The 25,058-nt window shown below is 50.0% G+C and overlaps 1 protein-coding gene across 1 annotated transcript; it reads right to left on the bottom strand.

The window, feature by feature from the left end:
- Positions 1–355: 355 nt before the first annotated feature.
- LOC101114215 (sodium/glucose cotransporter 1-like) lies at positions 356–25,058 on the bottom strand. The gene is made up of 8 exons (XM_027980276.3): positions 24,853–25,058; positions 20,487–20,558; positions 17,445–17,549; positions 15,941–16,000; positions 8,637–8,741; positions 7,115–7,220; positions 6,006–6,086; positions 356–979 (listed from the first exon to the last, which is right to left on the bottom strand). The coding sequence occupies exons 1-8, from the start codon at positions 24,967–24,969 to the stop codon at positions 543–545; spliced, it is 1,083 nt and encodes a 360-aa protein (XP_027836077.3). The 5' UTR covers positions 24,970–25,058; the 3' UTR covers positions 356–542.

Below are 25,058 nucleotides of genomic sequence, written 5' to 3' on the forward strand. Positions count from 1 at the left end.
CATGTCGCGGCACTGTCTGCGCTCCGCTCCGGAGCGTCGTCGCGCAGCCCCGGCCTCCTGCGTTCGGCTCCTTCCACTCGGCACCGAGCTCTAAAGGCTCCCTCAGGCCATGCCGTGCAGCTGTGCTTCCTTCTCTCCGTCGCCCTTCCACTGGACGAGCATTTCACAATGTAGTGATCGACCGCTGATAGAACCATGTCATCTTTAGAATAAGCTTTGAGTCCTGAAAAAAAAATCAAACTGAAGTACTGGTTGGCAGCACTTGATTTTAGACGCGGTTTGGGAGAACTGACATTGTTCATGAGCAAAAACTGGTGCTTTGCAGACAATGAGAGGGAAGAAGAAGAAATGGAAACAGGTGCTGAGCTACAGATGGGGCTGGGGCAGAGACCCCTTTTTTAAAATTTATTTTATTATTATTTGTTAAACATGCGGCATTTTTTAAAGCTTTTTTAAGTTTTTTGGCATACCCCACAGCATGCGGGATCTTAGTTCCCCAACCAAGGATGGAACCCGTGTCTCCTGCATTGGCAGGCAGAGTCTCAACCAATGGACCACCAGAAAGTCCTCCGCCACCACCTTCTTATTTTATGCCACATTAAACTTTTCCAGATTTTAGAGACCTCTTTTAGACAGCGTGTGGTGCTGCGGCATCTGGGCACCGCACAAGGCTGGGAGGGAAGCCTGCCTGTGGCTGCAGAGACCTCGAGACCCCTACCCCCCCGGCGCAGACCCCTCAGCGCTGCGTGTCTCGTTACCTGGTCGGTGCACCAGTAGTACAAGGAAATGGTGGAGAGGCCAAAGATGACCCCAGGCCAGGGGATGTCTCCAGTGATGGGGTCTCGGAAGATATGGAAGGCGTCCGCACGTGGCATGAAGCACTCCACTGGGGCAGTCCAGTTCCCTTCCGAGGTGAGGGCTGGCTTGGCCTCCGGGTACCTGCTCTCTAGCTCCTGGTATCCACCTATCTCGTTAAAGGCTTGAAAACACCACACAGCCGGTCAGTACCTTCAACTGCACAGGAGCCAAGACAGCAACGTGAGACTTGACAGGATGGCAGATAGCCGACGCTGCGTGCTGAGAGAAGAGACCCTCTCCACCAAAGCGGGAGCAGAGCAGAGTGGGCGCTGGGGGCCGTGTGCCCGGCTCCCCGTCCTCCTGCTGCTGGGGACAGAGCCCTCTCTCCAGCTGCACTCCACCCTGCATGGCTCAGGGGGGCCTTGTCAAACCGTCCACCATGCATTCTGATCTGGCACATGACCGAGGCCTGGCCAGTGCTCCTGTCCCCAGGCAGCTGACGTGTCAGGAATGGACTTGAGACCCAGGCCCAACTAATTTAAACAGGACTTGTTCCAGGAGCCTTCTGCTTAAGGCACCAAAAATGCCTGCTTCCTTGCTTTGGGGTGCTAAGCAAGAAGGGCAGTGTGAGGTCCTTTTGCCCACCTGGCTCCTGCAGAAGCCTGGGTCAAGCCATGCTCAAAAGTAAGATGCCCTGGAATTTCCAGTCATGTGAGTCAAGGAAGTTCTTAATTTGCTTCAGCTAGCTTTGAACTAGAGTTTTATCACAAGTTACTCAAAGAATCTCAACTAAATCAGAAATTAAGATTCATTTTCCTGCAATCCCAGCAAAATACTTGTGAGACTTCATGTTTGGGATTCTCCTCAGTGCTCCAAGCATTTCTTCCTCCATATCCTAACCAGTGTAAAACCTTATTCTTAAATAAAAATGTCTTAAAAGGCACTAAAACACACATAATCCCACCTACATAACTGAAAAACACCTTGAGAGAGTGAAAGTCGCTTAGTCGGGTCTGACTCTTTGCGACCCCAGGGATTAGAGTCCATGGGATTCTCCAGGCCAGAATACTGGAGTGGGTAGCCTTTCCCTCCTCCAGGGGATCTTCCCGACCCAGGGCTTTGGCATAATAGACCAAGTTCCTCGGAATTTTGAAATGGATCCCGAGTCATTTGGAGTCAAGACTAGTCAATGAAAGATACTGAGTGACTACGAAGTGAGTAAGACACCTCCCAGCATTTCTAAAAACAATTTCCACGTGGATTTTTAAGAGGTGAGCTACAAAGCCACCTAGATATTAGAAGAAAACAGGAAAAGTATCTTTTATGACCTTGGGTGAGGGAGTAGGACATTCTTAAACAAAGCACAGAAAGAAAAGAGAGGTTGATAAATGTGATGCTAAATTTTCAAATTTATATAAAGGATGAAAACCAAATAAAAAATTTGTTAGACTGAAACAAGAAATCGGCACCATATATGAAGGATTCACACCTCAAAGGCCAAGGAAAACTGTTGGAAAGAAATACGTCAGTGAACGTGAATGTGAAATTCACAGAGCAGGAAGTACAGATGGCCATGAAGTGTGTGAAAGGATGCTCAGCCTCACTGGTGTCCGGAGAATTCAAATTGAAACAAAAATGAGATCCTTTCACGCCCTTTCACCTATTAGGCCTATTTTTATTATTTTTAAACTTTATTTATTTCTTTGGCTGTACTGGGTCTTAGTTGCGGTACGCGTGGTCTTTTTAGTTGCTGCATGTGGGGTCTAGTTCCCTGACTGGGACTGAGCCCAGGCCCCTGCACTCAGGGTGGAGAGTGTCGGCCCCTGGGCTGCCAGGGAAGTCCCTGGGCCTATTTTCAAAAAGACTGAAGACATCAGGTGTTAGATGGGAGGTTAGGAAACACACATTCTCATACATTTCTGAAAATGTAGTTAAAACTGCCACTTAGGAGAGGAATTGAGGGGTTTCTTGACAAATCCAGGAATGCAAGGGTAACACTCAAAACCAAGTTAACGTAATGTGCTACGTTAACAGAGAAGGGAAAAAATAACCTGATCACCTAAGCAGATGTGGAAAAAACAAATGTTTTTCCACTGTTCAAAACCTGCTCATTATAATCTTAGCAAGCTAGGAACAGAAGGGAACTTTGTTAGTATGACAAAAAGTATCTACCAAAAAAGTTACAGCAAATATTTAATGGTAGAACAGCCAAAGCTTTACCGCTAAATTAGAAGAGAGACAGGGAGGCTGGGGCCTTCCCCCTGCTATGTATGTCCTCGCCAGTGTAGTGAGGCAAGAAAAAGACACAAACGGTATAAAGTTTGGAAAAGAAGGAAACAAAAAGTCAACTCTCCTCCTGGGGGCTGGATGCAGAGTGCGTTCACTTGGTGATGCTTGCCCTCACTACCTACTGTCATCCGTGCCCTTTTCAACGAGAAGTTAATGCCAAACACAGCGCAGACACAGTAGGTCTCCATCTGCTGACATGAAAATCCGCCTAAGACAGAGCTCCGGGGTGAACACCCATGCGGACGTTCCCGTCCTGTGAGATGCGCACCCCCAGACGCACACATTCTCACAGACGCACACACACACACACACACACACACCCCTCACTTTGTGTTTCGCGTCACTGCACTTTGTAGATGTCGCGCTGCTTGTTTGCTTGTGTTTTGCAAACTGAAGGTCTGGGGCTGCCCTGCAAGAAGCACGTCCCTCAGTGCCATCTTTCTAACAGCACTGGTTTTAGATTAAGGCACGCACCTCGGCTTTAGATATGATACTACTGTACACTTCATACAGCACTGCGCTCCAGTGTAAACGCAGCTCTCTTATGTACTGGGAAACCAAAAACCTTGTGTGACTTGCTCTGCGGCGGCATTCGCTTCATCGCTGTAACCTGGAGCCAAACCACTCTCTCTCCAAGGTCTGCCTGTACGCTACCTCTGGAAGGATATACACAAAACTTAGGACACTGGTTGGCTCTGGGGAGTCACGCCGAGAAACTGAGCGCTAAGCATTTCACCTGGCGCGCTTCTGCCTTGTTCGCCTTGTGTGCGCATGCATACACGCGTGCTCAGCTGCTTCAGGCGTGTCTGGCTCTTTGCGACCCTATGGGCGCTAGCCCGCAAGGCTCCGCTGTCCGTGGGATTCTCTAGGCAAGAATGCTGCAGTAGGTTGCCAGGCCCTGCTCCGGGGCATCTTTCCAACCCAGGGCTTGAACCTGCGCCTCTTATGTCTCCTACATGGGCAGGCAGATTCTTTGCCATTAGTGCCACCCAGGCCGCCCGCCTTGTGTATACACTAATTAAAAGTGAAAAAAGCTGTATATGCATCAGTTCCCACAGCGACTGGTTTGAAGACAACATTCATTTGTAACTACAAATTTTTGTGTATTTTAAAAAGAAAACAAGCCCCACAACAGTTTACTTATCAGAAGAACTAGCATGGATACCCCAATTAAAAAAAAAAAACAAAAAACAAAAAACATTACATTTCTCAGAAAATGTCACAGTCTGTTTGGGCTGATGTAACAAAACACCAGATAGTGGGTGGCTTACTTCTCACAGTTCTGGAGGCTGGGACTCCAAGCTCGAGGTGCTGACCGACTAGATGCTGTCCATGTCCTCAGGTGGCAGAAAGGACGAGGGAGCTCTCTGGGGTCTCTTTCACAACAGTACTAAAGCCATTCATACAGGATCCTCCCTCAAGAACCAACCACCTCCCAATACCATCACATTGGAGGCTAGGATTTCAACTTATGAATTCTGGGGGGATAGAAAAATTCAGACTGTAACAGTAAATGATACATAATTATTTAGAGATATAACTCCTAACATTAAATGGATTATTCTACCTGCCCCCAAAGTTTAACTGGATATCATTGTCAAGTATTGGGATGGTCCTGGCAGATTTTAATAAAGTTTACATTTAATACTAGCACACGAAGAAACACAGTGACTTAAAGAGTATTTTATGGTTTATAATTCTGTCACTCAAATCGGCCATTCCTTCCCAGATCCTTCTCAGACTCCCTGGACCATGCCTGAAGCGTGTTCTGTGTCCCAGAAGCACGGTGCTGAGTAAAGCTCAGGGAGCCCTAATGCTTCCCGAATGGGGAGACTGTGGTTTGTGACTCTGCGGGCCTACATGTTCTCCTCCTGTGGGCTCAGTAATCTGCTCTATGGAACCATAATCCTTCAACTCAACTCAGGTATCAGTTCAGTAATTTTCCAGTACCTGAGCCCAGAGCTTTTCCTTCTAAGTTTCTGCAAGACAAAGCTACGACCCACCGCCAAGCTCAGTGAGGCTCCCCCAGCCAGTGGGCACAGGCACCGTAAGAGGCTGTCTGTGTATCGGGGCTTTGGTGCTCGAGGGGTGCGGCTCGGAGTTCTGCTCTTTGGGTGTGTTTCGTCAGCACGTTATTGGACTGAGTGGCTTGCCTTCCTCATCAGTCAGCTGAGGACAATGAAAACAGCAAGGCCTCCTGGTTCTGTGACGGTTAAATGAGACAGGACAGACAAACCCCTGCCTGGCACCTGGTTCTCAGCTCGTATCAGCTGCCACCCTCACTCGTGGCACTAAGCACCTACTGTGGGCATCAGACTACGCACTGTGTGAAGGGTATGATGGCTCTGGCTCTCAGAAGCTCTAGACCTGGGGGCGTGACTTATTTCTGTAACGCAATGAACCATCAAGTAAGCACCCACAGAGCACGTCACGCTGGAAGCAAGCAGGCGCCATGTCGCGGGGTCGTGATGCACGTCCAGAGAACGAGGGTGCAGAGGTGTGGCAGTCATGGAGCCACAGGTTTGGCAGCTATGGCACAGGTGTGGCAGCTACGGAGCCACAGGTTTGGGGCGGGTGTTCCACTGACCCTGACGGACAGGTCTAACTCAATGGACAGAAGGAGAGGGGCTTCCGACGGAGAGGAAGGGCTTGGCTCAGAGCGGGGCCAAGCATGCTGGGCCGCTCCTGACTGCTGCTCAGAGCCCGGGGTCTGCGGTCACGCCCTGCTCCTCGACTCCTCTTTCTCCACGAGCAGAAGTTTCCACCCCAGGTGGTCAGCATGACCTCAGACAATGCTCACCCACGGGTCCTGAGGGCCTCAGTCCCGTCTGTGAGAGGACGGTGCTGAAATGGCCCCAGGCAGTGGCCAGAGCCCCCCAACCCCACTGTGGTGCCCAGCAGCCTCTAGATTTACTCACCATAGACCATTAAGAAGACAGAGCCCAGAACCATGAAGCTGGCGTGTAAGATGTCAGTGTAAACCACGGCTGCAAAGCCACCTGCACGGGCGAGGGAGGCGCGAGGGAGTCACTGCGCGTGCCGCGCGCACACGCGTGTCCCCGTCCCCACACCCAGCTCCTTCCTCGGTTCAGCGGGCCTGGCTGCCCTCTATGCTGAGGCCAGGCGAGTGCTGTTCTTCCCCCTTGAACAGCCTCTGTGACCTGCTGCTGGAGTCTTACTCTGCCTAGCTATATCCCAATTGCCTTTTACTCCCATTTTCTGGATGAAAATCTGGTAGTTTTCCTAAGCAGAAAATTATACAGGTCTTCCCCGCTTTGACGGGGTTACATCATGAGAAACTCACTGTTAAGTTGAAGGGATCACTAGACTGAAAATGCATTTTCTGTGCCTCAGCCCCGGACATCACAGCTTAGCCCTGCCCGCCTTGAATGAGCTCAGAACATACGCACTAGCCTACAGCCGGGCAGAGTCACTGCCACACCTACTTTATCATGACATGTTGGCATCTCGGGCAATTTACCGAAGACCATGCTGCAGACTGTCTGGGCAGAGGATGGCTGCCCCCCCCCGGCCATGGTCTTGTGGTTGACGGGGAGTGGCTGCCACCCAGGACCATGGCCGTATCACGTCACGCGCTGTTAACCCAAGATGGAATCAATATTAAGAATTGAAATGTCCACCTAAAAGGTCTCATCCGATGGCCTGCCCAGGTCACCAGGCAACCAGGACGACCTGAAGCGGGCACCTCCCTTCTCCCCGTCTGCACCCCCGCCCCGTCATCCCACAGCCTGGTGCATCAGGCCGGCCCCACCCCAAACACAGCCACTGCCAGCCCTGCCCAGGCCCCTGGAGAGCCCCTGCCAGCCTGATGACATTTCCAGGAGCAGGGCACCACTCGGGCAGCCCTGCCTCGCTTTCCAGTATTCAGCTCTCTCAGGCCTCAGCAATATGACTTGCAGTCTCAGGGAAAGTGCAGAAGCGGGACCTATCTCACTGTCTTCGGGTCTCCACTAAGAAGCAGAAGTTTTGTTCAATACAAACACCTGTGGGGTTCGAGTGACCTCACCTGTGATGGAGTATATGCCGGTAACTGACAGCAAAACCACGGAGGCCAGGTAAACGTCCAGCCCCAGCACCAGCCTCATGAACACGGCGCCCGTGCAGATCTCCACCTGAAATGAGTCCAGAGGCAGTGGCTGCACTTCTGCTTCCCAGGAAGACCCTGATCTCAGAGGCCTTCTCCAGCCATCAGGCCTGCTGCCTCCCCAGTGGACACTAGGGGGGCCTCTCCACGTTCTGCTGGGCGGCATGGCTGGTGGCCGTGAGTTCAGCCTAGGGCAGCACTTTTAAGGCTTGGGCTAATCCAGTTAATGCAACTTAGCCTCTTCCTGATTGGAGCCCCAGAGTGGGGAGCGTGCTCAGAGAGCGGGCTTTTTCCACAGTTCCACCAGTGGGGCAGGCAGAGTGGACAGCTTACTAGGACTGGCGAGCTTTTTCTGTAAAGGGAAGATGCTGAACGCTGTGGGCTTTGTGAGACGTAGGCTGTTTCTGGTTTTTACGACCATTTTTAGCTCAAGCGCTATACACAGCAGACCTCTCGGCTGACGGCCTGCGGGTGGCTCTGCTGAGCGTGGGCTGTGCTTTTGCTGACCCTGCAGCGTGTGCACTCCACTTGCTGGCTAACCTGCTGCCCTGCCCCTCTGGTCACCACCCCCAGGGGCACGATCGGCAGAGGTCTTCCCAACATATCCGTGCACACACGGTGGACACTCAGCAGGGTTCAGAGGGCCCTAGGGTTACCGAACTCAGCCAGTCCTCAACGGGGACTCCCTCCTAAGGAGGGAGGCAGACCACCAGATGGGCAGTTTCCATGCAGTGTGGCGAGCGACACTCATTCAGCCACTCAAAGAGCACTTCTCTCAGTGTTTCTGTGCCAACTGTGTTCTCAGCAAGCTTCCGGCCCCAGAGCTGGCTGGGAAGGCAGGGAGCAAGCCAGGCAAGGCCTAGGGGCTCAAGAAGCTCATCCTGGAGTGCAGACAGACAGGAAGGAAAGAAACAGACCAATCTTCTGTGGTGGCATGTATTAGGAAACAGAAACAGGAGAACGGACAGGGGGCCCCAAGGGAGGCCGCTCCAGGGAGGTGAAATTGGAAAGGTCTGGGGGAAGAACATTCCAGACATGGTGCAGAGCAGGTGTCAGGGGCTTCCAGTGGGAATAAGCTCGTAGGATCTGAAAACCAGTACGGGAAGGAGACCACGTCAGAGGCCTGGAAGGCCTCACAGGTCACGGCTGGGGGTTCCGGTCTCTGTGAGGGTGGACGGACGTGGACTGGTTGAAGGAGGGGGGGCGCCTCCGGGGGACACGACGGGAACAAGCCCAAGGTTCTCTGGGGACACAGGCTCGGGAGGCAGAGGAGGTGCTCTGCCATTTACCTTGTGTAGTAGCTATTTTCTCTCCGCTTTAGTTTAGACAGCGGAGGCCGACATGTAACTTAGGCAGCCCCAGAGTAAACTCCTGGGGCACACCTGGTCCTGCCTATCGATTTCTCTGTGCTTCCCTTCCGTGGACTCGCCTTCACACAACTCACCGAGATCTTACTGAAGATATAGATGAGCAAGTACAGAACGGCGAGCAGGAGCTGGATCCGGTAGCCACCAAACCTCTTCCTCAAGTATCTGGGCAGCGTCACTACCTGAAGAACGTAAGGGAAGCCCGCGTGAGGCAGAGGGCTCACAGAGTGCTGGCGGGCACGGAGACACAGCCCAGCAGTCTCAGGTGCTCCACACGAACACCTGCTAAGGCGCGGGGCATCGGGGAGGAGAGGCGATACCGCGGTCTTCAAGAAGCTTGGAATCTAGCTACTGTCCAGTCTTTGGAAAGCGGAAGTAATGACGTTGTCTATGACGACAAATGACTTTCGTGAAATAATCACACAGCAAAATCAAATGTTTTATCAGATGCTACAAATATACCACGTTGTTGAGAGACACACACGACCTGACGCCACAGCTCTCCCAGCCCCCCGTGCTCGCGCCGCCGCTGTGCACGCGGGTGTCCACAACCGTCCTGCTCATCTCTGCCTCCACCACCTCACGCTGCGTGTGCCCGGGGCAGCAGCGCCCCCTCGCCCAGCAGACGCCTGGCCCCAAGCGCAGCGGCTCACGAAGGTAAAGGCACCCCGCAATGAGTGTGCTCCTACGCGCTCACCCCCCTGCCTCACACGTGCGCGTCCCGGCTGCTCCCTGTAGCCCTGGCTGGGGGTGTGACACCCGCAGCTTCTACTCGCGTCCCCTCCGCCTGGTCCTCCATCACGCCTGACGCACTCCGCTGACTTTCCCAGTCAGCCCCAAGCCGCCCCACACCCAGGGCCGCCAGCACAGGTATGGCGCAGCGGCTCCCAGAGAGACACACTGCCGTGAAGCCCCGGGGCTGGAAGCGTGGTGTCAGGGGCCAGTTCCCCTGGGCCACGAGGAAGGACGGGCCCGGCCCCTGCCCTCAGCTGGCGGAGGCGCCTCCCCGCGTCTGCCCAGCCGCCCCTCTGGACGCATCTGTGTGCAACGTCCTCTTCTCATAAAGTCATGCTGAATTAGGACCCACCCTCACGACCTCATTCTAACTCAATTTCTGCTTTAAAGACCCATCTCAAAAGACGTCACAGTCCAGTCGCAATCTAATTTCAAGCGTTAGACTGCAAGGCAAACCAAGCCTTTCACGATTTTCATGCCCTCTCCACAGGTATTTCAAATGCTTAAGTCTTATGAGGCATGGTTTACACACAGTAAAATGATCCCATTTTAAAATCTGAGGAGTTTGGGTAAATGTACACGGTTGTGTGGTCACCACGACACTCAAGATATAAGGCGTTTCCAGTGCCCCTCAAAGCCCCCAACGGTGTGAGTCTGGGACCCTCTGCACCCCTGATCCTGGATATCCAGCTCACCTTCCCTGGAGCGCAAATCCTGTCCAGCTACTTTCCCCTGCTGCCACGCCCTGTAGGTCAGCGCGCTGGCACCTGACTCCTTAGGGCCACCGAGTACCATGCTGCGGGCTGTCTGTCCATCCCCCCACAATTCAGGTTATGTCTAGGTTCGGCCATTAGACCAGAACTTCCTGTACAGTCTGGGTGTGGACCTGACCATGTCTCTGGGGTTGGGGGAAGTGCCACACTCAGGAACAGGGCAGCTGGGTCCTAAGGCGTAACTGGGCAAGAAACTGCCACCCTAGAGTTCTCTCTGGAAAGGCAGGGGGTCCCCGAAGCTCCTCAGCCTCTTCTGCTCTCGACACATCAGCCCTCTTTATCTCAGCGGGTCAGTGTGCCTATGTGGGACCCTAAGTAGCATTTCCCTAACAATCAGTGAGCGTGAACATCCTTTCACGTCATCATCTGTCATTTGTAAGGTGGAATGTAGGGTGAAATGCTGTCTTGTTACAAATTATGAGTTTTTTTTTAAAAAAATGTGTATATTCAGGACACAAGTGTTTCATTATGAATCATTTCAGTTCAGTTCAGTCGATCAGTTGTGTCCGACTCTTTGCGACCCCATGAACCGCAGCACGCCAGGCCTCCCTGTCCATCACCAACTCTGGGAGTCCACCCAAACCCATGTCCATCGAGTCGGTGATGCCATCCAGCCATCTCACGCCCTGTAGTCCCCTTCTCCTCCCGCCCCCGATCCCTCACAGCATCAGGGTCTTTTCCGATGAGTCAGCTCTTCGCACGAGGAACGTGTTCTATAAATATTCCTCCGCAGTCTTGACTTCTCATTTTCTTAAAAATCTCTTTCAAAGAGTTAAAGTTTAAAATTATTCTTTGAAGTCCAATATATCAATTTCTCCCCTTACGGTTTGTGTAAGAAACCAAGAACCTTCATTATTTTCCTTGCAATGGTTCTTTTTTTTTAAATTTTTATTTTTACTTTATTTTACTTTACAATACTGTATTGGTTTTGCCATACATTGACATGAATCCACCACGGGTGTACATGCGATCCCAAATATGAACCCCCCTCCCACCTCCCTCCCCACATCCCTCTGGGTCATCCCCGTGCACCAGCCCTAAGCATGCTGTATCCTGCATTGGACATAGACTGGCGATTCGATTCTTACATGATAGTATACATGTTTCAATGCCATTCTCCCAAATCATCCCACCCTCTCCTTCTCCCTCTGAGTCCAAAAGTCCGCTATACACATCTGTGTCTTTTTTGCTGTCTCTCATACAGGGTCATCATTTCCATCTTTCTAAATTCCATATATATGTGTTAGTATACTGTATTGGTGTTTTTCTTTCTGGCTTACTTCACACTGTATAATCGGCTCCAGTTTCATCCATCTTATCAGAACTGATTCAAATGTATTCTTTTTAATGGCTGAGTAATACTCCATTGTGTATATGTACCACAGCTTTCTTATCCATTCATCTGCTAGTGGACATCTAGGTTGTTTCCATGTCCTGGCTATTATAAACAGTGCTGCGATGAACATTGGGGTACACGTGTCTCTTTCAATTCTGGTTTCCTCGGTGTGTATGCCCAGCAGTGGGATTGCTGGGTCATATGGCAGTTCTATTTGCAATTTTTTAAGGAATCTCCACACTGTTCTCCATAGTGGCTGTACTAGTTTGCATTCCCACCAACAGTGTAGGAGGGTTCCCTTTTCTCCACACCCTCTCCAGCATTTATTGCTTGCAGATTTTTGGATTGCAGACATTCTGACTGGTATGAAGTGGTACCTCATTGTGGTTTTGATTTGCATTTCTCTAATAATGAGTGATGTTGAGCATCTTTTCATGTGTTTGTTACCCATCCATATGTCTTTTTGGAGAAATGTCTATTTAGTTCTTTGGCCCATTTTTTGATTGGGTCATTTATTTTTCTGGAAAAGACTCCACCAGAAAATTACTAGAGCTAATCAATGAATATAGTAAAGTTGCAGGATATAAAATCAACACACAGAAATCCCTTGCATTCCTATACACTAATAATGAGAAAGTAGAAAAAGAAATTAAGGAAACAATTCCATTCACCATTGCAACGAAAAGAATAAAATACTTAGGAATATATCTACCTAAAGAAACTAAAGATCTATATATAGAAAACTATAAAACACTGATGAAAGAAATCAAAGAGGACACTAATAGATGGAGAAATATACCATGTTCATGGATCGGAAGAATCAATATAGTGAAAATGAGTATACTACCCAAAGCAATTTACAAATTCAATGCAATCCCTATCAAGCTACCAGCCATATTTTTCACAGAACTAGAACAAATCATTTCAAGATTTGTATGGAAATACAAAAAACCTCGAATAGCCAAAGCAATCTTGAGAAAGAAGAATGGAACTGGAGGAATCAACTTGCCTGACTTCAGGCTCTACTACAAAGCCACAGTCATCAAGACAGTATGGTACTGGCACAAAGACAGACATATAGATCAATGGAACAAAATAGAAAGCCCAGAGATAAATCCACACACATATGGACACCTTATCTTTGACAAAGGAGGCAAGACTATACAATGGAATAAAGACAATCTCTTTAACAAGTGGTGCTGGGAAAACTGGTCAACCACTTGTAAAAGAATGAAACTAGATCACTTTCTAACACCGCACATGAAAATAAACTCAAAATGGATTAAAGATCTAAATGTAAGACCAGAAACTATAAAACTCCTAGAGGAGAACATAGGCAAAACACTCTCCGACATAAATCACAGCAGGATCCTCTACGATCCACCTCCCAGAATTCTGGAAGTAGAAGCAAAAATAAACAAATGGGATCTAATTAAAATTAAAAGCTTCTGCACAACAAAGGAAAATATAAGCAAGGTGAAAAGACAGCCTTCTGAATGGGAGAAAATAGTAGCAAATGAAACAACTGACAACTAATCTCAAAAATATACAAGCAATGGTTCTTTTTTAAATTGATGTATAAATGACATATAACCTTATATGGGTTTCAAGTGTACAACATAATGTTTCAATATTTGTATATATTTCATCTTCACTTTTATTTTGACCACACAACTTGCAGGGTCTTAGTTCCCAGACTAGGGACTGAACCTGGCCCCTGGGCAAGGAAAGCATAGAGTCCTAACCACTGAACCTGCTGGGCATAGAATTTGGGGTTGACAGCTTTTTCTTCCTCTCGGCACCTGACCGTCACTCTGCTGTTTTCCAGCCTCCGCTCTTCTGAGCAGAAGGCGTCTATCGAGCGTGTCGCTGCCCCCCTGCGTGCCCTGCTGAGGTTTTCCCTCGCCGGTTTCAGTGTCCCCTTCATCTCTCCTCCAGCATCTTCACTCTGCCGTGCCCCTGCGTGTAGCTTCCTTTCTGTTTACTCTATCTGGTGTTGGTTAAGCTGCTGAATCTGTAAACTAACATTTTCACCAGAGGAGATCTTTCCAGGTATTATTTCTTCAAATGATGTTTGGGGTTAAAATTCGGGGGGCACCTATGAGCGCCATGATCTTGGCGAGTCAAGTCTTTGCTTAGTTCGGGAAGTTCTCAGTCTGTAAGCAGCCTTTCCGCCTGCTTCTGCCTCTCTTCTCCCGGGGCTCCAGGAGCATGCTGACCGTTTCTGTGATGGCGTCCCATCGTTCACAGGGGCTTTCTTCAGTTTTCATTCCCTTCCCTTCGCTCTCCTCTGACTGAGTGTGCGTTCTCAGTTGCCAAGTCGTGTCTGACTCTGGGACCCCAGGGACTGCAGTCTTGCCAGGCTCCTCTGTCTATGGGATTTCCCAGGCAAGAATACTGGAGTGGGTTGCTATTTCCCCCTCCAGGGGATCTTCCTGACCCAGGGATGGAACCCACACCTCCTGTGTCTCTGGCACTGGCAGGCAGATTCTTTGCCCCTGGCCTCTTGGGAAGCTGCTTCCCCCTGACTGGATAATTTCAAGTGGCCGGTCGCTGAGCTCACAGAGTCTTTCTTCTGCTTCGCTAAGTCTGCTGAAGATGCTTTCAACTGCAGTTTTCACTTCATTCACTGCAATCTTCAGTCCAGAATTTCCATTTGGTTATTTTTATGATTCTTCTCTCTGTTGAGCGAATTTCCTTTATGTGCTGTTTTCTTGATCCTGCTGAACTGTCTTTCTGTGCTTTCTTGTGGCTCACTGAGTTGCCTTCAGATGACCACCTTGAGCTCTCTACGGGGCAGGTCTTTGGGGTCCGTCAGCGTTAGGCTATCGGACTCCTCGGGTGCCGTCACGTGTTCCTGACTGCTCCTGTTCCTTGTGGTCTTGGGCTGCTGTCTCTGCACTGAGGCAGCGGTCAGCAGCTCGTTCCCCTGACTGCTTCTGGAGAGAGACACCTCCCATGAGTCCTGCTAGGGCTTCTCAGACTTCCTCAGACCTTGTCTGTGGACGCACTGGCCTCTCACGCCCTCCTTGATCCTACAAGGCCAGGCTGTGTGCTGAGAGCCTTCCCGAGGGTGGGCTGAACGCCCCTCTGTGGCTTTCCCAGCTCCACAGGTCAGGCTGGTTTTCTGCACGTGCCACCAGCTTTCCGCCGGGGCTCAGCACACTGCCACTGGGGATAAGCAGAGGGAGCGGGCTGACGGGTGGAGGCATACGCGGGCGATGCACGCAGCACGGCAGGGGTGTCTGTGGGCAGCTGGGGAGATCTGCAGGTGAGGAGCCCGCAGCCGCTTGCTGGCAGTCTTCCTGGTAAGAGTCCGCGAGGGGGCTTTGGGCTCCTCTGATGTCGTCTGACGGCCCTGGGAGCTGCTCTCCAAGTCGCTACCCGAGCCCTGGGCACGCAGCACACTGCGCACTCTGGAGGCAGGGAGAGCCGAGCTGCTGGCAGCGCTGCATGGCCGGTGCAGCCGAGCACGTCCACGCGCTCCCTCCCCCCACGGGAGAAGCCGCAGGCTGGGCCGCGCTCTCCTGGCACAGAGCTCTGCCACCTTGGGGTCGGGGGTGGCGACATGGGTAAAGTGGACCTGCCCGTCTCACCCTCTTCAGTGCATCCAGCCTGGGATATTCTTTTCCAAAAGCATGACTCCTGTACTTCCACGAAGGCCCCCGTCTGTGGTTGCCGTCTAAAGTGGATTCTCCGACAGAAAGCTCTGCCTACCACGCTGGTGGCATCGCTCCAGGCACCCCTGTGGACGTTGGCCCGGGACCTCTCTTCTCTGTCCCCTCTCAGCCAGGCGCTGACACGGCTTTGTCCCCTTATCTCTTGTGTACACTCCAGAATCAGCCTGTCCAGTTCCTCACACATCCTCTTTTGGATTTAGGGAGAACTAAGGAGATCAGCCCTGGGATTTCTTTGGAAGGAATGATGCTAAAGCTGAAACTCCAGTACTTTGGCCACCTCATGCGAAGAGTTGACTCATTGGAAAAGACTCTGATGCTGGGAGGGATTGGGGGCAGGAGGAGAAGGGGACGACAGAGGATGAGATGGCTGGATGGCATCACTGACTCGATGGACCTGAGTCTGAGTGAACTCCGGGAGTTGGTGATGGACAGGGAGGCCTGGCGTGCTGCGATTCATGGGGTCGCAAAGAGTCGGACACGACTGAGCGACTGAACTGAACTGAACACTGTTAGTTCTAACAACATTGTCAGACTGCTGTCTTCCAGTTGTTAACAGAGTTGTTCCCTTCATTAATTTACGTCTTATTTTTTTAACAAAGTTTTAAAATGTTTTCTATAAAAGCCTTCAGAGGGGAACCCTTGAATAAGGTCCAGAATGAAACACTAGCAGTTACTGGCTACTGTTTATCCATGTCAGCTGATATTATTTCAGGCATTTCTTAGGATTTAGGGATGTCGGTACAAGAATCAAAAGACTGAGAAGTTTAACTTGTTCTCTAAAATGTTTTTATGTACAACTATAATATTTGTCAGAAAAAATACTGCAGAGCGCAGACTAACTGATCATGGATACTCACCCCAGACTTCATGTAAACAGGGGAAAACACCCAGCCAAGAGCACAGAGGATGAACGCAGCCTGAAACCAAGGAGAGAAGAGCAATCACGTCAGCGTCCCATCTCGACCAGGCTCTTAAAGGGGCGGCAAACTGGGCTACTGACTGTCTTGAGCCCAATAAATGCATCACTACTGGGAACCTTGCAAACAACAGCCTAAGAATAGACCCTCTAGGAGAACAAAATTAACTTACAGGCACTTGAGCTTTGCCTATGAAGGTGCACTCTTAATTTTTTCGGGGTCGGGGGGTTGTGTTTAACTAAGCCAATTTTCAAGGTATTTATTAAAATTTATGTTTCCTTAGCTGTAGGTAGGATCAAAGATAACTGATCATTAAACAAAGAAAGATAGGTTGAAAAAAATCAGAATTTAAATCAAAATTTACACAAGTTATTGAAATTAAGTAATACACTTTGCTTCGGCTTTCTTTACGAAGAAGAGGTAAGCTGAATATAAGGAGATGCTAGTAAATTCTGAGAGGTAAACTGTGGTAAAGACCAGGGCTCCTTCTTAGGTTTGGAGCTGACTCTGTTAGAAGTGTTATTTCTTTTTGTAATCTACCAGGAGAAAGATGAGACCCAGAAAGAGGGAGCTTTCTGATTGATAAAAAAGGTCAGGTGATTTATATAGATATAGGTTAATTAACCCAAAACTTATAAATTCACTTATAATTTAGGTGAACAAACTCTACATCCTACAACAAATATATCCATATCCCACAGATTAAAAATAAATAATCCATTTTATAAGTTTTATAGTTGAAACTGGTATTCACAGATCAGTTAGGAGTTTAATAGTAATCACTTGAAAGAGAACTCAGCTGACCCTGTTCATGTGCAGCTGACCAACTCCCACATAGGGGAAAACCTGCATAATGCTGAATCTGCCTCAAAAACAAACTGAGAAATGACTCACCCAAGGGTGAAGCTGAAAGAGTTTGGACAGAATCAGGACTCAAACCCTAGTTCTTTTGATTCCACATACGGTGATCTCTAATCAAACACAAACTCGTCCCCACTTAAGTCAATTTAAAGATCTGTGAAATGAAAATACAGGTACTGTATTTACGGGAAAAGATCTGTAAGTGGACCAGCATAGTTTAAACGTGTGCTGTTCAAGGGTCAATTGTATACTGGAAATGTATATAGACAGACAAATACACACACACATATACACATGTACCTGTGTGTATATACACGGATGTTTATGTTTGCATACATCTGTTACTATGATCCTACCTGACTAGTCTCCTAACTGTATTCCCATGGTCCCTGGAATAAAAACACTCTCTGTCTCTCTATTACTTTACTAAGGAGAATGAAAACCAGCACAATCTTTTTGAGAAATGAAAGGCTTGGTTCCTCTCTTCCATGACTTCCCAAGGAGTCCTGTACATTCACTCAGGCCTCTCTGAATTTCATCTGGACAGAAGTGGAGGCTCGCTGCCACCAAAGGCACTACTCACGTTCCACTCGAAGGCCCCAACAGCGATCCCTGAAGACACCCCTTTTCCAGCCAGACCCATAAAGTGGCCAGTGCCAATATTTGAGGCAAAAAGAAAAGCACCTATCTGAAAATCAAAAGACAGTTACAGGTCAGAACTCTTACCCAACTCCAAAAACCAATTTTCACAAATGTGACCTCAAACTGAATTTCACAGTTCCTCAAAAGAGATTACACCTTGGGCAGAATTCCCATTTGTATTTTTTCTATACTAAAGCCTCACCATAAATTAGAAGCCAAGTAAAAACAGGGATGAAGTGAAAAAAGCCGCACCGCCCTTCTTATGTTGCCCTAACCCCACTGACTTACTTGCAACTGCAGAAATATTAGCTGGAGTATAATCTCATACAACTGACCTGACTATAAGGGAATGGTTAAAATACTAAGGCAGTGAATGTGACGAAATACAGTGTAGCCTACGGACAGACTAAAGGAGCTCTATGCAGTGACGCAAATAAGGGAAGCAGCGTGTGTAACGGAATCTCATCCAAGCGCCTGTGTGCACGGGCACTTGCGCACATGCGCGTTTGCGTGCAGACGGGGTGACTCTGGCCGCACATGCACAAAAAATACTTTTGGGGGCTGGAACCACTGCTATAGGAATAGAATAGGGAGAACACTTCAAGTTCTATGATTGGATTTTGACTTTGTGTGTGTTTTTTTTAACAGCCAGCATCTGTTACTTTCAAAATAAAAAATCCCAGAGGCATTTAAAATGAACAAAATCCCTCCTAAACCAATAATAGCTTTTTAGTTGAGTAGAGATAGCCATAAAAATCCAAACCCAAATACTGTGCTGTGTTTGACAGAAGATCCCTGAAAACCAAATTATTAAGAGAGGCTGAAAATAACAAGGCTTTTAGGTAAAAACAAAAAAACAAAGCACTGACAAAGTTACCCTAAGATAAAGCGGCGTTCAATACCAAGAGCGCTAACTATGGCCGGGGCTTAGCGGCGTTCAATACCAAGAGCACTAACTACGACCGGGGCTTAGCGGCGTTCAATACCAAGAGCGCTATGACCGGGGGTTGCTGGTTTTTTTAAACCACAAAATGTAGAATGCACCCGTTAAGACACAGCTGAGAACACACAGGCGCCAAACATCTTAGCAGCAACGAATAGAAGGCAAAACCTTAGGAGAGGCACCTAATTACTCAAGGAGTTACTTTTACTTGCTATCTTTATCATAATAATGAAAAACTACATACGGTTCAAATTGCCCAAAAATATGGTACATAAATAGCGGACTGTCCATATGACATACCACTATGCAACTGTGTATAAAAGTCTATCTACCAACATTTATAAAGACTCAGGGAGACCTTAGTACATTATTAAATGAAAGTGTTAGTCACAGAGTCCTGTCCAACTCTTTGTGACCCCATGGACTGAAGCCTGCCAGGCTCCTTTGTCCATGGGATTCTCCAGCCAAGAATACTGGAGTAGGATGCCATTCCCTTCTCCAGTTAAATGAAAAGGTATGCTAAAAAGTCATCATTTATTAATTAACTATAAATAAATGTCCACTGCGAACTATGTGCCAGGCAGCATTGCAAGTACCAGACATTAGTGAGCAGACAGCTCCTTGCCCTCATGAAGCTAACAGCCTGTTATACAAGAGTCTAAGCAGAATAAAGTAGGGGTGACTCTGCAGCACAGTGGCCAGCGGTAAGCAGGAAACTCCTAGAGAAAGAGAAGGCAGGAAGGCAGCCAGGGAGCGCTGAGCAGCGGGCAGGCGGGGCTGGCCTTCCTGAGGAGGGCTGAGGGCAGCCCAGGGCCTGCGAGAGGGAACCTCCAGACAGGAGCAGCAGAGTCAGAGCCCCTGAGGGAGGAGCTTGGCGAACCTCTCAAGGCCAAGGAGGTAAGGAGGTGCGGGCCATCCATCTGCGGCCTGACAGACTGGCTTCCATGCTGGGGGCCACAGGAAAGCCCAGAGGGCCGCAAGCCGCCTTGTTGAGGCTGGGTGTGGAGGAGCGTAGGTGGAAGGAGAGGGTCCAGAGAGAAGCTGTTGCAATGAACCTGCATGAAGCATGATGAGAAGCGGTCAGATTTCAAATCTGTGTTCTAAACGTAGGTGCAGGACTTCCTGATGGACTAGAAGATGGGGCGAGAGAGAATGGAGAGTCTGACGCGACTCCCCGCGCGTCAGCCTGAGCAGCTGGAGGGCTGACGCTGCCCTTCAGGGACAAGAGACGGCGCGGCGTGGGGGGGCAACTGCGCAGAGGACGTGTCGTGTGCAGTGGCTGGCAGGCCTTTCAAGGGAGGGGCCAGATGGGCAGAGGGACCCAGGACTGGAGTTTTGGCAGCGAGCTGGGGCCGGCCAGCACTCCAGCAAGTGGTCTCGAACGCCACGCCCCAGGTGGAGTGTACCTGCAGTGTTAAGAAGCCAGGGGGTGGGAAGGACGCAGCCAGGGGGCCTCGAATGAGTAGCTGGTGAAGCAGCAGGGAAGGTGGGAAGCCCAGAGGCAACACGGGGCAGGAGGGGGCCCTGAGTGTCAGTCTCACCCCCACGGAGCCAGGTAAGAGGAGGCCTGAGCACCAACCCAGGAATAAGCCTCATGGAGGCCCCGATGAGAGCAACGCGTACCCACGGGGCATTCACTGCCTGAGTAGAGGTATGAAAGAAAGAAAGCTGGAGTGGCAAGACGATTCTTTTATTGCAGTGCCTTTTAATAGCGCCATACCACAGCTTATTCATTAGGCAGTAACTCTGAGAATGAAAACAGGAGTCCCATCCAACGCCCACTCTGCTCCGTGCACTTCAGAGAGCAGGGCGCGCTCCACCTGCTCTGGGTCCCAGACCAGAGCAAGGCTCCGTACCTCCCAGGCACCTAGAGAGCCAAGGGAGCCCTTATGCAAGACACTGCCTGGGGGCTAAGGGAACTACTAATGCACTGGCTTTCCTGATTTCGCGACTTTAAATCACGCGGGGTGAAAGGCATCTACAGGAAAGCCATAAACAGATCCACGCGCAGCTCCACAGAGGCCACACGGGGCTGCTCACCTGCCACCACACCAGGTTCCGTCCAGCCAGGAAGAAGTCCTCTGCCGTCCCACGGCTGCACGACACGATGACCTTAAAATGGGGTCGGGGGAGTCCAAGCAACCAGTGATGACCTTCGTTTACAGGTCAATGTCCTCTGCAGAGATCCCATTCCCCTCTTGGTTTTGTCTGTTCGTTTAGGAACAGAAGTCTGCCCACTGAGTTAGAGGAGGGCCCGTGGTCCCTCCCAGCTGTGAGACTGCACGGGCTTTCCCATTTCTTTACACTCCTGTGAAAACCATATTGCTTTATTCCCCCCCTCCGCCCCGCCCCAAATGGTTAACCAGTGCCGTGGTTCCCATCAGAGTCTGGGAGATGAGTGGCGTGCAAATGCCTTAACCGACTGGGAATGGAGGAGGTGAACACAGCCCAGCTTCTTCCAGGAGGGGAGTCATGCTGCCAAGATTACGGTGTCCTCGCCACGTACCCAGAGGCTCTCTTCTCCGATTCCTAGCTCTGATCATCAGACTCCAATATGGTCAAGGGACAAGCCCAGGCTTTCCTGGATTGCCCAAAGCAGCAGGACCCAAGGATGACCGCTGGCTGACAAAAACACATTTCCGTGGAAAGAGTGAACTTATGACAGCCATCCAGAGTATCTGCATTATAGCCAAGTCCCCTCACATCACCAAAGAAAAACTCTCTAAGTCAGGCACTTGAAGCCAGTCTCATTCGTCCATCCACTAAGTGCTAATCAAGAGCCTGTGATGCCAGAGCTGGCCTTTCCTAAGGAAGGCATCAGCAGGGTGCAGGGACATGTGCCTTAGAACTTTTAGAAGGAATTTACAAAATGTTCTAAGACAAATAAAATCACTCTCTCTTTCCATTAGAGAAAGAACCAGACAGGAAGAGAGGAGGTCCTGGGAAGAACGTGGTCACACACGACCACGGCCCCTTCCTTCCTCCCCACCCTCCTTCTAGAATGATCCACGGACCGCAGCAGGAGGGCTGCTGGGGTGGAAGGTGCATTCACCACTGTCTCAAAGATCCCAGGCTGAGACTGATAACAGGGACAAACAAACAAATATGCAAATTTTCCCCCTTAAGCATCTTAAAGGACCCAAGACACCAGCAACAAAGACAAGCTTTCCCTGTGGGGCCTCATGGACAGAAGCTGATGGACGATTTCAGAAAGGAGCAAATGTGGCCAATTCCTATCAGTAAAGAAAAGGGTGGTTTACTTAATAACCAGAAGAAAATAAAGCTCGGGTCTTCCATCACATTATATACAAAAGCAAATTCCAGATGTTTAAGAGATTTAAATACCTGTAAAAATCCATAAAATATAAGAAGAAATTTAGAATAATATTTGTATATCCTTGGAGTGGGGAAACTTTCCTGAGCAACCAGGAACGAAATCGAGATGTAAGAGAAAGGAGAGGTATTTGATTTACTGAAGTGTCAGAAAGGTGCCAGTAACAGTCTAGACCAAGGGTTCTCAACCCCACCCTCCAAGGGACACCTGGCATTGTCTGGAGATAATTCTGGCTGCGAAGGGGTAGGGCTTGGGGTGCTTCTAAGCATCCTATAGTACGCAGGGAAGACCTCCACAACAAGGAGTTATCTGGTCCCACACGTCAGTAGTCCTGAGGCTGAGAACCGCTGGCCTAAAAAATGACAGTTTGGGAAAAACAGATTAGCCAACTCAAAAGACAGACAAGCTGATAAATGCAAGGTTGAACAACCCAATTCAAAAATGGGCACATGATCTGGCTATTCACAGAAGAAGAAAATCAGTGGACAACAAGCTCGCGAGGAGATGGTCAGCTTCACAGGAGGCGGAGTCTAGAAAGTGCAAGGCAAAGCTGTTATCACCGTTCATCAGCCTGCCCCCACCTCCTTCCCAAAATCAAAGCAGAAGCAACACACCAGGTCAGCGAGAGCTTGGGGCAAGGGTGTGCCCATGTGCTACGTAGCAATTCCGATTTCAGGAATCCATGCTACACAGATTAAAAGCACGACACGCTAAAAACTACAACCCGGCAATATCCTCGGTGTCGGTGAGTAGGAAGAGCTGAATCTCACACATTTGTCTGGCTGTCGTACAACTGATACAGACACGAGCTAGATCTCCAGTTATAGCCCAGAAGCACTTCACGTCGTGTGGTAAGGGGGAGAAGCAAGCTGCAGAGTCCTGTGTATGACATGACCACATTGTTTGTAAAACCAAAATGCAAAAACTACCTATGTGTCTGTGGTGCTGTTTAGGCGCTAAGTCATGTCCAGCTCTTTGGGACGCCATGGACTGTGGCTCGCCAGGCTCCTCTGTCCATGGGTTCTCCAGACAATACTAGAGTGGGCTCCCACTTCCCTTTCAGGGGTGTGTCACTGAGAAAGGGGAGGAGAAACACATGGCCCCTGGGGATCTCGGGGGCTGGGGAAGGATGAGGAAAGAGCAGTAACTGCTTCTGACAGCTAATGAATCTTTTTACTTCTTACAATTAACATGTGATTAAAAACAATATATGAATTTTTAAGAAGACCAAAGGAAAAATAACAATGAAGAGAAGGAAAAAGATGGAAGCATTCTGGACAACAGCGCATGCTTTTGGGCCCCTAGCGGAACAAAAGGAACAGCAGGTTTCCTTTGGAAGCGTCCAGATGGTTCACAGGTCCTCTGAGCTTGGCCAGACCTCCCCCAGCTGGGCCCAGAAGAAAACTGCGTGGGGCTTCCTAATTAAGGGCAGCTGGGGGAAGGGCCCCAAACAACTGCCCACTGCCTGGAGCCCAGCCGAGGCTGCCCAGGAGGATGCTTCTCACGTGCGAGTGTGCTCAGTCATGTCCGACTCTTTGTGACCCCATGGACTGTAGCCCACCAGGCTCCTCTGTCCATGCGAGTTTCCCAGGCAAGAATACTGGAGTGGATTGCCATTTCCTACTCCAGGGGATCTTCCCGACCCAGGGATCAAACCCTCATCTCTCGCATCTCCTGCACTGGCAGGGCAGAATCCTTAGCACTGTGCCACCTGGAATGTTTCCCAAAATGGAAGCCAATTTAGAAAAAAAAAATCATTCATTTGAATGATCTAGATAAATCTCAGACTTCTTTCCACTTGGAAGAGATAAAAAACATTCTCTTAAGAAGATGAAGACCATATTTCCATTACTCTGTCTGCCCACTCACACAGCATGGTGAGCCCTCAAGAGACTGCCCAAAGATCCCGCTTGGAAGGGTCAGATTCTGCACACTAAGATCCTGCTCATAACCTCATGAAGCACTCCGCTTAAAGGTCACATGGGCAGGAAAGCTCCAGCTGGGAGGGAGAGGCCCAGAATGAAATCTCCCCCCCCGTCAGCAAAGAGTGACATTGCCACCAGGTACTCCCGCTCATAAAGCAGGCCAGGGAGAGGCTTCTGATGGCTAACAGCTTAGCCATACCAGGACCAAAGCCAGAGCCTTCTGTCCTGCCCTCTGACCTTTTGCTGTCTGGCTCTGAGGGTATATCTTCGGGACATCTCTGTGAGTGCTTACAAGTTAAGCAAGGAGCCGACTCATCGGAAAAGACTTTGATGCTGGGAAAGGCTGAAGGCAAAAGGAGCAGGGGGCAGCAGAGGACGCGATGGTTAGACAGCAACACTGACTAAATGGACATGAACTGGAGCAAATTCCGAGGGAGAGGAGCTCGGCATGCTGTAGTCCACAGCGTCACGGAGAGTCGGACACGACTTAGTGACTGAACAGGTGAAACGCTAGCAGGCAGATGGCAGTACCACAGACCCAGGACCAACCTATGAAGAGAACCTTACGCTCGAGTATGTAAGCGCTCAATTCAAATTCAGGGGAATACTTAGGGCCCTGAAACACACGTGACCTCTGAGGTTTTGCCAGCTAGGGCCTCTGCATGGTTACCCTCATGCCTCAGGAAGGGGCAGCTCTAGGTTCAAAGCTGCACGCCATCATTCCCTGTGGTTACTCAGCCTCCTCAAACCTGTTTTTCCTCATCTGTGACCCACAGCCTGGTTATGCGGTTGTGCCAAGCTTAAAGCCCTCAAAACCCAACCCAGCCCTGCAGGGGCCTGTGGCCACTACTGGGCAGCGGTCACTACTGCGACCGTCACAACAGCAACTCCGTATTACACGCAGCGTGGGTGCCAGGCCGTGGGCACTGGTCCATCTGACCTGTTTATTTGGGCGGGTGGGTAGGGAAGATGGGCTTGGACTTCCTTGGAAGATCGGCTGCACAGGGATGCTGGAGAGTTCCCGGCAAAGGGCTGCGCAGGAGCAGGACAAGAGGGGGGCGAGGGGGGACCAGGTGACAGGCAGGGGAGGGTCGGGAACTGGCCTGGGGTTCAGCCCTCCCCTCCCCCGACTCCAGGCCCCACTTACCCACAGCGCGATGCCCAGAACCAACAGGAAGTACAACACTATCACCAGGACGTCCAGGGTACTGATGGAGGTGAAGAGCTGAGCCGTCCAGCCGAAGCCCTGCCAAGCGGACACCATGGTGGTGCCTCCCGGCGAGAGCACCACCCGCTGACCGAAGGTCGCAACGGCCTCAGTGGGGCTCTGGCGACTCGGCCGCGGGGCACGCT

The sequence above is a fragment of the Ovis aries genome, chromosome 17 (assembly GCF_016772045.2).
Source record: "Ovis aries strain OAR_USU_Benz2616 breed Rambouillet chromosome 17, ARS-UI_Ramb_v3.0, whole genome shotgun sequence".
Classification (NCBI taxonomy): domain Eukaryota; kingdom Metazoa; phylum Chordata; class Mammalia; order Artiodactyla; family Bovidae; genus Ovis; species Ovis aries.